Source organism: Macaca thibetana, chromosome 4, assembly GCF_024542745.1.
Source record: "Macaca thibetana thibetana isolate TM-01 chromosome 4, ASM2454274v1, whole genome shotgun sequence".
Taxonomy (NCBI): Eukaryota; Metazoa; Chordata; class Mammalia; order Primates; family Cercopithecidae; genus Macaca; species Macaca thibetana.
The window spans coordinates 111916812-111931657 of NC_065581.1; the positions used below are offsets into that span (position 1 = coordinate 111916812).

The 14846-nt window shown below is 38.4% G+C and overlaps 1 protein-coding gene across 18 annotated transcripts in view; it reads left to right on the plus strand.

Moving 5' to 3' along the window:
• Positions 1-14846, plus strand: part of SYNE1 (spectrin repeat containing nuclear envelope protein 1) — a 530910-nt gene that overhangs the window by 325331 nt on the left and 190733 nt on the right. For all 18 annotated transcript variants that reach the window (XM_050786838.1, XM_050786854.1, XM_050786847.1 and 15 more), the window contains 10 exons: positions 83-227; positions 1111-1329; positions 2380-2639; positions 3939-4104; positions 4440-4592; positions 6318-6470; positions 7070-7252; positions 8315-8452; positions 14080-14265; positions 14442-14564. In XM_050786838.1, coding sequence (XP_050642795.1) covers positions 83-227; positions 1111-1329; positions 2380-2639; positions 3939-4104; positions 4440-4592; positions 6318-6470; positions 7070-7252; positions 8315-8452; positions 14080-14265; positions 14442-14564 — 1726 coding nt within the window. The remainder of the gene's footprint in view (positions 1-82; positions 228-1110; positions 1330-2379; positions 2640-3938; positions 4105-4439; positions 4593-6317; positions 6471-7069; positions 7253-8314; positions 8453-14079; positions 14266-14441; positions 14565-14846) is intronic.

The following is a 14846-nucleotide window of genomic DNA, read 5'->3' on the forward strand; positions in this document are numbered from 1 at the left end:
CATTAGACATACTGACACCAGAGCTTCGTGTAGAAATACATGATTTCATGTTACTTATCAATTTCTGTTGGACTCTTTCAAGATGCACAGCTCAATGGCACGATTACCAGAAAGCAAGGGAAGAGGTTATTGAATTGATGAATGATACAGAAAAGAAATTGTCTGAGTTTTCTTTGTTGAAGACTTCTTCTAGTCATGAAGCAGAAGAAAAATTGTCAGAGCACAAGGTCAGAGTTTTGGTTTTTTTTTTTTTTAAATCCTTTTTCTATAATTGTAATGGGTCTTTGCAACATGATCAATAAATCTTCACTTCTACCTGGAATTTTTCAATATGATAAGGATGCATTTAACCATATTTTATAGAAGTTTTAAGTTTATTAAATGCTGTTACCTTTTAGGATTCCCGTTGGAAATGCATAGCAAAGATTTTAAAAAGATGTTCAGAGCAGTTTGCTTCCGATAAGATGTGGCACTTAATAAATGTCAGTAAATACTTTTTGTTGATAACAGATTAAATAAAACTCAAAAATTAATAACTGAGTCTCCCTTTATCAGAGCAATATAAGGAAAAAATGTAACATACTAAAATATTACATTTGGTTCACTTACATTTGTGCTGCTTTTTAAAAATGAAAAAAATGTCATCTCAAGTAGCAAAATACACTTTTGTTTTTAATACATAAATAATATTCACCTCACCTCTTTAAAAAGCTTTAAGACTAACTCTGGTTAAAAAATAAACATGAAAGAGTACCTAAAAAAAAAGAAAAAAAAAAAAAAAAAAAAAAAAAAAAAAAAAAAAACAAATTTCCCCAGGTTTAGGCCGGGCGCGGTGGCTCAAGCCTGTAATCCCAGCACTTTGGGAGGCCGAGACGGGCAGATCACGAGGTCAGGAGATCGAGACCATCCTGGCTAACATGGTGAAACCCCGTCTCTACTAAAAAAAAAAAAAAAAAAAAAAAAACGAAAGAGTACCTAGAGGAGAATAAATGTATATGTAGAAACATTCCCTTTTGCAGGTAATTTTGGGCTTTACCAACATCCATAGAACTTAAAAAAAATTAATCTCTCCCTTGTCTCCTCTCTTCCGTCCTCCACCCCCAACTCTAGGCTTTAGTGTCAGTGGTTAACTCTTTCCATGAGAAAATCGTGGCCCTTGAGGAAAAAGCTTCACAACTGGAGAAAACCGGAAATGATGCTAGCAAAGCCACCCTGAGCAGGTCAATGACCACTGTCTGGCAGCGCTGGACACGCCTTCGAGCTGTGGCCCAAGACCAGGAGAAGATCCTGGAAGATGCAGTGGATGAGTGGACGGGCTTTAACAACAAGGTAGTTTCCGCTGTCCACGGGCTCACCTTTCTTTCCTCACTAATTATAATGTATTTTGAAACACGGTATTTTGCTGCTGTTTGAAGTCAGCCTTCTGAAAGTAATAAAGGCTTTTTCAAATCTCTGTTTCAATGACATAAAAACTAAGTTATGAAACAAAGTACAAAATGCAATGTGCAGTTTAGTCCCAAGTCACGGTCAAATTATTTCAGTGAGAAAAACCAAGCAAATAGATTTTGAAAGGAGAACAAGTCCATTTTGCCCCATTTGTTTTCTTAACTGGCCTTGTAAAAGAACGAGATACTTTTTCTTTACCATGAAACCTGAAAATGAGCAGAAATTTAACTCATTACGGAAAATGTATATTCAACGTTTTCCTTTTTGGAGTCTTGCTCTGTCGTCCAGGCTGGAGTGCAGTGGTGTGATCTCAGGTCACTGCAACCTCCGCTGCCTGGGGTCAAGCAATTCTCCTGCCTCGGCCTCCTGAGTAGCTGGAATTACAGGCACCCACCACCACACCCAATTAATTTTTGTATTTGTAGTAGAGATGGGGTTTTGCCATGTTGGTCAGGCTGGTCTCAAACTCCTGACTTCAGGTGATCTGCCTGTCTCAGCCTCCAAAAGTGCTGGGATTACAGGCATGAGCCACCACATGCCTGCCTGGCCACTTTTTCCATCTTTTAAAGGTTTAATGTTTTAAGCCATGTCTTCCTTTATGATTTAAAGGTATTCATTTATGTTACCTTAAATATTGGAAAGAGTATTTTGTTTTCTTAGTTTAAAAAAAAAAAAAAAAGCTTTTTCTGTATTAAGTATAGTCTCTGATTGTCCTAATATTATTTTGAGATTAAAGCTTTAAACCCAGAGGTACAGAGGTGATATCTCCTTTCATGTTAAGAAGGTGGCTCAGGTTCCAGTTTCCTAAAATATGGAATTTATACCATCATCTTTAATTGGCTTCATACACTAGTGTGTGGCTTTTATGGGAATGACCTTATTTTTTTCAGTTTATTTATTATTGAACTTCATAGTATGTACATTTGTCATCAGGTTAAAAAGGCCACTGAAATGATTGATCAGCTGCAAGATAAGTTACCTGGCAGTTCAGCAGAGAAGGCGTCGAAAGCGGAACTCTTAACTCTTCTTGAATACCACGACACGTTCGTTCTGGAGCTGGAGCAGCAGCAGTCGGCCTTGGGCATGCTCCGGCAGCAAGCCCTCAGCATGCTCCAGGATGGAGCCGCCCCGACCCCCGGGGGAGAGCCACCGCTCATGCAGGAAATCACCGCGATGCAAGATCGGTGCCTGAAGTAATTAAGCACCTACTTTCATTCTGTTACTAAACTTGGCCTTGACCCAAAGGGATAAGCAGGGCACTTGAGTATGAAGGTGCTCCTTCACACCACCTTAAAAATGTGGGGATCCGTTCCCATCACCCTTGCTTTTCGGTTTCTTTGACTCTTCAATCATTTGTCTGACAAATACATATCTCATAGTACTTAGAGATACGATGAGAACCATGCAGACTCACTGTCTGTCTTCACGCTGTTTACAGTCAAGCAGCAGAGATAGGCAACTAAGGCAGCCTTTCAGTCAAGTGTGAAAAGGGAGCTGAGGGAATCCGAAGCAGAGACAAGCAGCCGAGGGGAGGAGTCAAAGAAGGCATCCCTTCAGAAGGAGAATTTAAGCAGAAGCCTGAGCAGCCTGGAGCTAGGCATTGAGTTTTGCAAACAGGGGAAGGACATGTAAGAAAGGAAGAAACATGTCACTTTCAAGGAGCTCCTTGGGTGATGCAGGGAGAGGAAGGGTGATTCAAGAGAAATGAAGCCTGAGAGGGAAACAATTGAGAGCTATTCAGAACTTAGATTTGATAAAGCTTGAGAACTCATTGGCTATCTGGGGTGACAGGGATATAGGAGCAAAGATGACACCACAGTCCAGGTAAATAGTAGTCATTGACTGGCAGTGAATTTAGTAGAAAGAGCAAGTTAATGTTGATATACAACCAGCCCTGATTCACTTATTGGGCCAGCGAAAAAACATTTATAGATAATTTAATTTCTATATTTACAAATATTACCTCATTCATGTCCTTGCATTCACCTCTTTCCCTTATAGGTGATGTGGGGGTAACCTAACACTTATTAAATTTACATTCATTCAAATAAAGACTTGAAATTTGGACATTATTAACATGATTAATTATGAAATTTCCAAAGCTTGATTTTTTTCTTTAAAAACTACTTTCTAATAGATAGCCATATATATTCCAGTTATACATTACTTTTAAATGTGCCATTTTAGTAGATTTCCAAAGAGGAAGTAAATAATGAAATAATCTCCAGGCTACGTTACATAGGAAATTAATTGCAATTCAGTGGCATGTGAGACAGTCAACTCTCAATTTTTCAAGGACAAACTCTTCACTTTATATGACATTTATACATGAACTGAAGTGTTATTTGACAGTGTTGAGGAAGTGTCTTTACTTGCAAAAAAGATATTAGATTTCCCATTTCTGTATATGTATTGGATAAAATGTTGTCAAGTATTTGGGGGTTCCTTTCACTTCACATCACTTCTGTTTTATCCCTGTAATGTTTCTGAAGCATGCAGGAGAAAGTGAAGACTAATGGAAAGTTGGTGAAGCAAGAGCTGAAGGACCGAGAAATGGTGGAGACTCAGATCAATTCTGTGAAATGTTGGGTTCAGGAAACGAAAGAATATTTAGGGAATCCAACAATAGAAATAGATGCTCAACTTGAAGAACTTCAGGTACAAAAAAATCTCCTCATTCTCTTTACCCCTCGTTTCAAAAACAATTGCCCTGATTTTAATTGAACATACTTGTTTATATTTATTGAATATTGAATTTAAAAATTTCAGAAATGTGTTCTATAGAAGATATTTAGTATTACTTCATGGGATTTTCCTTTGTTTTCTAAAGTGAACATGCTTTATATTCAGAGACAAAAGAAGAGTGTTGTATTATTTTAAGATATTTCTCTAATTCCACACTTAATTATATGTTGATGAGCAATGTATAACCTTGTCTATAACAGTCTCCTTAGAAGGTCCCCAGAAATTTCTTATTTTGATCTTTTCTTCAGATTCTCCTAACAGAAGCCACAAATCACCGACAGAACATTGAAAAAATGGCAGAAGAACAGAAGGATAAGTACTTGGGTCTTTATACCATATTACCTTCTGAACTCTCCCTTCAGTTGGCTGAAGTAGCATTGGACCTAAAGATCCGTGACCAGGTAAACCTATGATCAAGCGTGTCTTTCTATTTTGTTTATATGGTCAATCCTCTTGTGTCAAATATTTTTGTTTCTTTAAGAAGAAATGCATAGTCCTTTTTGGTGTTGAGACCAGAGCGAGATTTCTGTCTCTGGTCTCATGAAGAGTACAATTTCATGTAGTGAAAATAGGCTCAAATAACATCTGTATGGAAATATAATAGATTTTTAGGACTTTCTTAGTGGCTTAATGCTAAAGCTATTAAAGTTTAATTAAAAGCATTCTATATGAGACAAAGAGAAGACATACTACAATTCTAAAGTGCTACATGAAATAGGAAGTAATATCCCATTTGTACGAACTGTCAGATTCATACAGTTGTGCTCTACTTTGGAAATCTTCAATGTATGATGCAAAGTGTTTTAAAAATCTCATCAAAATCCGATCCTACTTTATCATGACTTTGACCTAAACTACTAATATGTGCTATTTACTGTTTTAAGTATTTAATTGATATATTTGGTTTTCTTCTTAGACATTGGAAGATCTATTGGGAAGGATGACTTGGCAAGTTCATGGTCTTTTTATATTTTTGAGACAGAGTCTTGCTCTGTCCTCCAGGCTGGAGTGCAGTGAAACAATCTCAGCTTACTGCAATCTCCACCTCCTGGGTTCAAGCAATTCTCATGCCTCAGCCTCCCAAGTAGCTGGGATTCCAGGCATGCACCACCACACCCAGCTAATTTTTTGCATTTTTAGTAAAAAGAGACAAGTTTTGCCATGTTGGCCAGCCTGGTCTCAAACTCCTGGCCTCAAGTGATCTGCCTGCCTCAGCCTCCCAAAGTGCTGGGATTACAGATGTGCACCTCTGTGCATAGCCATGGTTTTTTTTTTCTTTTTTTCTTTTTTTTTTTTTTTTTGTTCAAATGTAAGCTTTTCTCTGGATTAATTTTCCTATCATAGACTTATTCATATGTATTTCATTTACTTTGACACTCAATATAATGAAGGCCAAACACATCATTAACACTCTTTTAATGGTGTGTTTTCTCCCTACTAAAGAGGTTTTTTTAAAGATCTTTAACTATATAAAGAAATGTTTCCTCTCTTTAACATCTTTTCTTCAGCATTTTATTCTAAGCAACAGTGTGAATGTTTGTTATCAAATCAAACCGAAGTCATTGGAAATTTGTAAATGCTAACTGTCTTTTTTCACCTTCCTTTGCATTAGACGTGCTTAATACTTTGTTGGCATACTATAGAGTTGTAGTTGGAAAGTTACAAAAAGAGTTAACAGATCATTAACAGTCATTGATTAAAAGGTGCTTGGAAACAAATCAGTGTTCCTCCAACTGTTTAGGAGGATTTTCCATCCTATGAAGAAAAAGGCTTAGAGGAGTTTGTGTGCTCAGGGTCATTACGTTAGTTAATGGAGAAGATAGGATTCAAACTCAGCTGTCTACACAACCATCTATAATGAGTATTCTGTAAATATTTAATAAGTGAATTCCTCTACACACATTGCTTGTATCTTTGCTGGAACACAAGGAGTGCAGTAAATACATAAAGATAGTGAAGTCAGGGAAAGCCGGGAGAGCTTGTAACTAACTGCACATCTCTGGTGTGACCAAAGGTATCAATGCCAAAGCAGTTAAAATGTGTCTTGTCAACATCATTTGAGATTTTTAGTATCTATTATACAATTTTAACCATGGCTTGTTTTGCTGTTCTCACTGATTTTTTAGATCCAAGACAAAATAAAAGAAGTTGAGCAGAGCAAGGCCATGAGCCAGGAACTCAGCCGGCAAATTCAGAAGATAGCTAAAGACCTCACAACTATTCTAACTAAGCTGAAAGCTAAGACAGATAATTTAGTTCAAGCTAAAACTGACCAAAAGGTAAGAAGTAGAATTTTAAAGGGTGCTACTGAATGAATTAAATAGTTTTTGGAGTCAGTTTTACTTGGGGATACAGGATAAAAACCTTTTAGGAACCTTTATTAAAGCCAAATAGTAACAGCAGGCGGTAAAGAAATGTTATAACTGAATCTACACAGATCCTCTTCCATAACTTATCATTATAATTGAACAGTATTAATAAATATACATGCACGAGTGTGTAAGAAAGAAGACTGTCAAAGGACTAAGTGATGATTTAGGAATGCAAGTATATAAATTCCAAAGTGAATTGTGTCCTTGGTAGCTAAATCTGTGTTCTTCCTCTGTTGATGAGTTCAGGGACTGTAATCCTTTTTGGGTGGGGCAGAAGGAAAATGTTAGCCTTCTCACTCAGCCTCATAGGAAACAAACACCAGGATTACAACATATCCTGCTCTGCCTTTCCAACCGAAGAAACAAAAATGACCTGATCATAGTAGAATTATAGTAAAGTTATTCATTATAATATTTGGCTTTGACAAAAATCAGTCTGATCTTGGAAAATCTGAAGAAATTTATTTTCTATTCTCTAATGTTCTTTCATTTTGATGACCATCAAGGTGCTGGGAGAGGAATTAGATGGTTGTAATTCAAAGTTAATGGAATTAGATGCAGCAGTACAGAAATTCTCGGAACAGAATGGCCAACTGGGTAAGCCACTGGCCAAGAAGATAGGAAAACTGACTGAACTTCACCAGCAGACCATTAGACAAGCTGAGAATCGGCTCTCCAAACTCAATCAGGTATGTGTTCCGGACCAGAATTCCAAATCCTCTAAGGCAGAAACTTCCATGTTCTGCTTTTCTCTTTTGAAAATAAATAAACATAAATAAAAAGATAAAATGGACAATGAGAGAGTAGTTTAGGTATAGCTTATTTCATGCTACACTTGTGTTCCTAAGACTTAGGTGTAAACCAGCACATATTTTATATCCAGTCGTATGATAAAGTCACTGACAAAGGTGGTCCTATAAACGGACTTTGGAGTGAATATTTTTTAAAATGGAGAAGTATTTTGTGAAATGAATATTCACCTGTTAACATGTTTTATGAAATCAGTTTGGGGTTAATTCAAGTACCTTTAAGTAAACTACATATATATTAGCTTACATTGACTTAATAGGTTCAGGTTGCACATCTGTAATAATTGTTGCATATAGACTAGACTTTTGAAACCGATTAATATAATCAGTGACAAGTTAAAACTAGGAGTTGGCAACCCATTGATTATAGTATTGAAACTTTGACTGCTGTAATCCCCACTTGCCACCTCCTTACACAGGGGAGGGTGAAGGAAGGGATAGAGGAAGGCCTGGCATGGTGGCTCATACCTACAATCCCAGTACTTTGGGAGGCTGAGGCGGAAGGATCACTTGAGCCTAGGAGTTTGAGACCAGCCTGGGCAACATGGTGAAACCTACAAAAGATGCAAAACATTAACTGGGCATGTGGACATGTGCTTGTGGTCCAGCTACGTGGGAGGCTGAGCCCGTAAGATTGAGGCTGCAATTAGCCATGATCCTGCTACTGCACTCCAGTCTGGGTGAGAGTAAGACCCTGGTAAAAAAAAGAAAGAAGAAAAAGAGGAATAATTCAATCATATTAAGAATTTGAGCTTTATCCCAAGGTCACTGAGAAGCCTTTGACAGATTTTCAACAGGGAAACGATTTTTTGATACCATTGAATATCATAGATATTATAACTATCAACCCCTAAGATTGTTGTGTCCAAAAAGACAGAAGACTGATTTATAGCTCAAGAAACTGAGTTTACATTTGTTATCTTAATGTTATTGGTTTTTCAGGCAGCATCACATTTAGAAGAATACAATGAAATGCTTGAATTAATTTTGAAGTGGATTGAGAAAGCTAAAGTCTTGGCTCATGGAACTATTGCATGGAATTCTGCAAGCCAGCTTCGAGAACAATATATTTTGCATCAGGTAATCTTAGGAAAAATAATTTTTAAAAAGTAACCAAGGGCAATTTGATTTAACCGGGCAGACTGATACAACACTTAGAGGGCCGTGATGTAAAATTACTGGAGCTATCAGATAAAAAGAATGCTAAGGTACCCCTGAGTTGTTCAGTAGTTGGACAGAAAGGAGCTTCTCATGAAATTTCATGAAATTGAATAAATAAATATCCTTGATCTTCCCTAAACCTACCTTACACCAAGACGCAAACCAATCAGCCTTGTAGAACTCATTTTCTGTAGCTTCTTTGAAATAATTATTTGCAGGGATCTGGTGGGAAATTCTTTTTCGTGAAGAGATACAATGAAGTGTGGAAAGATTCTAGATCCACACTCAGACTGGCGGGAGAATCAAACTCCGCCCTGCAGGGTTGTGTGATTTGGAGCAGAATGCTTTGCCTCTCTGAATTCTGTCTTCTCATCATTTGTATGAAGATGTAAATAATATTCGTATTTCAGACTTATCATGAGATCAAATGGTTTAAGGTACATACGTGCAAACATCTACCTGGCACATACATCTGCCTCCTCCCTCAGCCCTCACCCAGGCCTGTCATCTGGCCTTCCACAGGAGGTCGGGCAGCCCAGAGCAAGCCACGAGTCCACATCCACATGCTGGCTATGTTACTTCATTTCCTCTGAAGTTACATGAGAAAAATGTTCCTTTTCTCTCAGTCACGTCATCCAGGAAATTATTTCATCCTTTTGTAACTTAAGCTTAAATTAGACCCAGATAGCTAATAGGCTAGTTATCTTATAATAAAATATAGGGTGACTTCTATTGGAGTTACATGGGTATCCTTGAGTATTCTAGATTTTTCTCTCTTATATTATTTATGTATCCTTGTGGCCTTTAAATGAATCCCCGTATCCATTCTTGCTTACAGGGTTCTAGATAAAAGCTTATTTTTCCCTTTTTGGAATGCTTTAACAGCTCCTAATTTTTCCCTATATTCACAGTCTTTCTTCTCTGATCAATCTTGAGTATTCTTCCCACAGTGTCTTTAACTCCAATCTTTTGCTTTAAGATATGCTTAGATATGAACAGACAGGACTTAAGTTACCACTGATTTGAAAACAATGAAAAAAAGCCAACATCCTTAGAAGTCTAGAAATGCAAATTTCAGCAAAAAAAGAGAGGAAGAAAGACAAAGTTAACTGTCAAGTTCATAACTGTTTCTTTCAAGTTCATATTTATGGAAGTGAGCTCTCAAACATTGCTGGTATCCTGGTAAAATCTCTCTGAAAAATAATTGGCAAAATATATGATGATTGTCAAAAATGTTACTACTCTGGGTCAGGCATGGTGGCTCACACCTGTAATCCCAGCACTTTGGGAGGCTGAGGTGGGCGGATCACAAGGTCAGGAGTTCAAGACCAGCCTGGTCAATATGATGAAACCCCATCTCTACTAAAAATACAAAAATTAGCTGGGCGTGGTGGCGGGCGCCTGTAGTCCCAGCTACTCAGGAACCTGAGGCAGGAGAATGGTGTGAACCCAGGAGGTGGAGGTTGCAGTGAGCCGAGATCACGCCACTGCACTCCAGCCTGGGTAACAGAGTGAGAGGCCATCTCAAAAAAAAAAAAAAAAAAGAAAAGAAAATGTTGCTACTCTGACCTGTTGGCTCCTTTTGAACTCCTTTTTATGGCTATAATCCAAGTATAGAAAATACTTTCCACAGTATTAATAACTGTATTGAAATTTTAAAGAAAACTTAAATCTGAAATAACCTTTTTCTGAGTAAATATTTGCATATAATAAAATATAATGAAGTATTTAAGGTAATCATGACTTTTTTTTTTTTTTTTTTTTTGAGACAGCGTTTCGTTCTATTGCCCAGGCTGTAGCTCAGTGGCGTGATCTCGGCTCACTGCAACCTCCACCTCCCGGGTTCAAGCGAATCTTGTCCCTCAGCCTACTGAGTAGCTGGAACCACAGGCACGCACCACCACGCCTGGCTAATTGTTGCATTTTTAGTAGAGATGGGGTTTCACCTTGCTGGCCAGACTGGTCTCAAACTCCTGGCCTGAAGTGAGCCCCAACGCCTTGGCGTCCCCAAATTCTGGAAATACAGGCATTTGTTTATTTATTCAACAAACATAGAGTCCTTTCCCAAACTAGAACTTTGGGTAGGCATTTAGTGTACAAAGAATATTTCCTGTCCCCACCACAGGGAGTTGATTATTTAGGGAAGGGGACAGATAGAAGGAGACAGTACAATATAGTGTGATTAGTGCAGAGACAGAGGGCCCAGGTGCTGAAGGAGCCCACAGGAGGGTCCTCAACCCAACCACCCACCAGGAGTCTAAGAGGAAAGCGCAGAAAGGCTTCTCAGGAAAAGGTGATGCTGGGCTGAGTCCTGAAAAACATGACAGCCTACTTGTGGAATGTGTTTAGATAAAAATGCATGCTGAAATCCTAGCAGTGAACGTGAGGAGTGTTTTTTGGTGCTGGTACAAGGGATAAGAGAGAAGAATAGAGAGATAAGAAAAAGATCCTAAAAGTCTGTTGGGAATTTGAAGCTTATCCTAAAGTCACTCTGAAGCCTCTGAAACAATATTCTGCCTGCAAAGGACAAGTTCAGACTTGTATTTTCAGAAAGCAAATTTAGCAGCCTTTGGAAAACACATTGAGGAAGGTAAGACAATATAAAAGATGGTTTCAGTATTTCAGTAGATGACAAGGCCTCTCTTTGGAGATTAGGAGGAGAAGACAAAGTCAAGAGATACTAAGCAGCTAGAATTCTCCAATTTGGAGACTTGAATTGGGTGAAAGAGAGGGAGGAGTCAAGGATGATTCCCAGGTTTCTATGACTTGAGCAGTAGGGTGGGTTGACTGCATCATGGGGCACAGTGAAAAAGACACCAGGTCCTGAGATGATCTGGTTCAGAAGCTGAAGAGAGAACGCAGACTGTAGACTCTATTTTGGTGAGTTCTTGCGTGCACCCTTTGGGAAGTAAAGCAGCCTGTGTTTATTTAAAAAGAATGCACCGTGAGAAAAGCCATTGTGTTTTTTGGGAGGCCGAGGGGGGTGGATCACTTGAGGTCAACAGTTTGAGACCAGCCTGGCCAACATAGTGAAACCCCATTCTCTACTAAAAATACAAAAATCAGCTGGGCGTGCTGGGGACCGCCTGTAATTCCAGCTGCTCGGGAGGCTGAGGCAGGAGAATCGCTTGAATCTAGGAGGCAGAGGTTGCAGTGAGCCTAGATCGCGACATTGCACTCCAGTCTGGGCGACAGAGCAAGACTCCATTTCAAAAAAAAAGAAAGAAAAGAAAATCTATTGTGTTTTTCCTAATGTCAGAGATGTGAGAACCAGAGTGACTTTATAGGGGCCTGAATAGGGGCTGGGTAAATGAGGATGAGGTCAATGAAAATGGGTAGCATTCCCAGGTCAGGCATTCTTAGGCACAGAATAATTATGGTTAAAGAGACAGGTTGATAATATTTACCAAAGAGACCCAGGACTTAATAGATCTGGGAAATAACAGACTCAGGAAATGTCCTGATGTCCTGGTATCTTACGAATAAAAGCGTTCTTGGATCTATACTTAAAAAAATTTTTTAACATAGATTCTTGTGGAAGACAGCAGTTACACAAAGATTAACAATGTTTTGTCGCAGGCACTTGTAGAGCACATCTCCGCCAATTTTTCGCTTTGTTGTCTTATGTGTAAGCAGACATCATGCCTAAGGTGGATGCATTCCTCTTTCTGCTTTTGGGAACACCCTACTTTGTCAGTGGAATAGCCATTCTTTCATCCCTTTACTTTCTTAATAAACTTGCTTTCATTTCACTCTGGATTTGCCGCAAATTCTTTCTTGCACAAGATTCAAGAACCCTCTTTTGGGGTCTGGATTGGGACCTTTTCCCAGTAACGCTAATATCAGGTGAAAAAGAAAGATGGAAAACTATAGTTATGTTAGGACCTCAATTATTAATACCTAAAAATATGCCCAAATGTATCAGCAGTTAACTCTTAAAGTTATTTCTGGGTTATAAGATGATGAGATATTTTGTTTTCTTCTTTATATTTTCAATATTTTCCAAGTCATATATTTTCTGTTTAATATATTTATATATTAAATATATATTTAAATCATTTATTAATAAATATTCTTAAATTATACATTTACATTAAATATATATTTAACAGATTATATATATATATCTCCTTACTATATATATTTATCTGTAAAAATAAATATATCTTGTATAGGGGCTGGGCATGGTGGCTCACACCTGTAATCCCAGCACTTTGGGAGGCCGAGGCTGGCAGATCACAAGGTCAGGAGTTCGAGACGAGCCTGACCAACATGGAGAAACCCCACCTGTACTAAAAATACAAAATTAGCTGGGCGTGGTGGCACATGCCTGTAATCCCAGCTACTCAGGAAGCTGAGGCACGAGAATCGCTTGAACCCAGGAGGTGGAGGTTGCAGTGAGCCAAGATCATGCCATTGCACTCCAGCCTGGGCAACAAGTGCAAAACTCCATCTCCAAAAAAAAAAAAAGATAAATATATCATGTATAAATATATATCTTATTATATATCCTATACAGATAAATATTTATCTGTTAAGTATATCTTATTATATAGCTTAGATATATATTGATCTGTTAAATATATATATTTATAAACATTTATTGTGAGAAAAGAAAGTACTTCATTAAAAAAATACAGTCTATTGCCTAAGAATAATATCCTATTCTTCATTTCTCCTCTTTACACATTACACACCCCACTAACTGCACATGCTAGGCTCACCCACCTCTGTACCTAGGCAGATGCTGTTCTCTCTGTGTGAAATGTCTTTCCTCTTCCCCCTCATCTGTCAGATTGCAAACATCCTTCTGACTGGGCTCAGATGTGACTCTTCCCGGAGACCTTCTCCCAATCTTCCCCAAGTCGCAGTCATCTCTTCACACTGGCTTCTGTTTCATTCTACTTTTCATGAAATGTACATTGTATGGTTACTTATCCATTGTATTTCTGCTAGACCCAGTAGATGATACCATTCTGAATGATCAGGGCTGTTTTTTCTTCTCTTGATATTTATTGCACGTATCTTCTACCCCTTTGTCTCACTTAAAGCAAGTGAGCCAAGGTTTTTGCTTGTAATACTCTTGTTCTTATTTTCATTTCTTAGGTAAATATGAACTTCAGTCTTAGCTATAGAATATGAGAGCTGAAAAGTAATTCTTTAGTTTAAATATGAGAAAAGGTAGACCCAGAGACACGAATAAGACACCGAGTATGTTTGAGCTTTTCACTGCTAGAATTCCTGTGTTCTGGCCCTCATGAGGGTGCAGCTTGGGTTTGACAGAGCAGGAGCCCCATGGTCCCACGCATAGTATGACATGTGACCTCTGCACATGGTTTACAGTTCCTGAACTGTGATTTCTTTTTCTGTGAAATAGTTACAATAGTAGATGGCTACCAACTAGAAAGTGGTCACAGGGGGGTTGAAAGTAAAACACAATAATGGACACACAGAACTTACACAGGGCACTTTATGCCATGTCATATTGAATATCTATACCCCTCTACCTATGTGTCAATGTCATGAATGTTGACAATTCACCCTAGACCCTGCTGGAAGAATCCAAAGAAATCCACAGTGACCTGGAAGTAATGACTGAGAAATTACAGTACCTCACTAGTGTGTACTGTACAGAAAAAATGTCCCAGCAAGTGGCAGAACTGGGACGGGAGACTGAGGAGTTGCAACAGATGATCAAAATTCGTTTGCAGAACCTCCAAGATGCAGCTAAGGTAAAAAAAAAAAAAAAAAAAAAAAAAAAAAAAAAAAAGCAGAAGAAAAAGTCTGTCATTAAAAGAAATGCCACTGTGGAAACAGTGCTCACCTGTGATGTGGTTTCTTGGCTGTGATGTTTTCTTCACCTATGACTTTGGGCTTCAAGTACAATATATTGATATTTACTCTCTAGGATATGAAAAAATTTGAAGCAGAGTTGAAAAAGTTACAAACTGCCTTGGAGCAAGCCCAGGCAACCCTGACTTCTCCAGAAGTTGGACGTCTCAGTCTCAAGGAGCAGCTCTCTCATCGGCAGGTAAGCCGAACTAACTTGGAGTAAACAGGGACAGGGACCTATACTTTTAAAAGAGGATAGCAAGGAAAAATGCCTCCTAAACTCAACACTGTTTTTTTTAAAAAATTTATTTTTAAATAGAGACAGGGTTGCCCTAGGTTGGCCAGGCTGGTCTCGAATTCCTGAGCTCATGTGATCCACCCGCCTCAGCTTCTCAAAGTGCTGGGGTTACAGATGTCAACCACTGTGCCCAGCCCCTAAATTCAACACTATTTTAAAAATGTTTTTGCAAAATGTTTATAA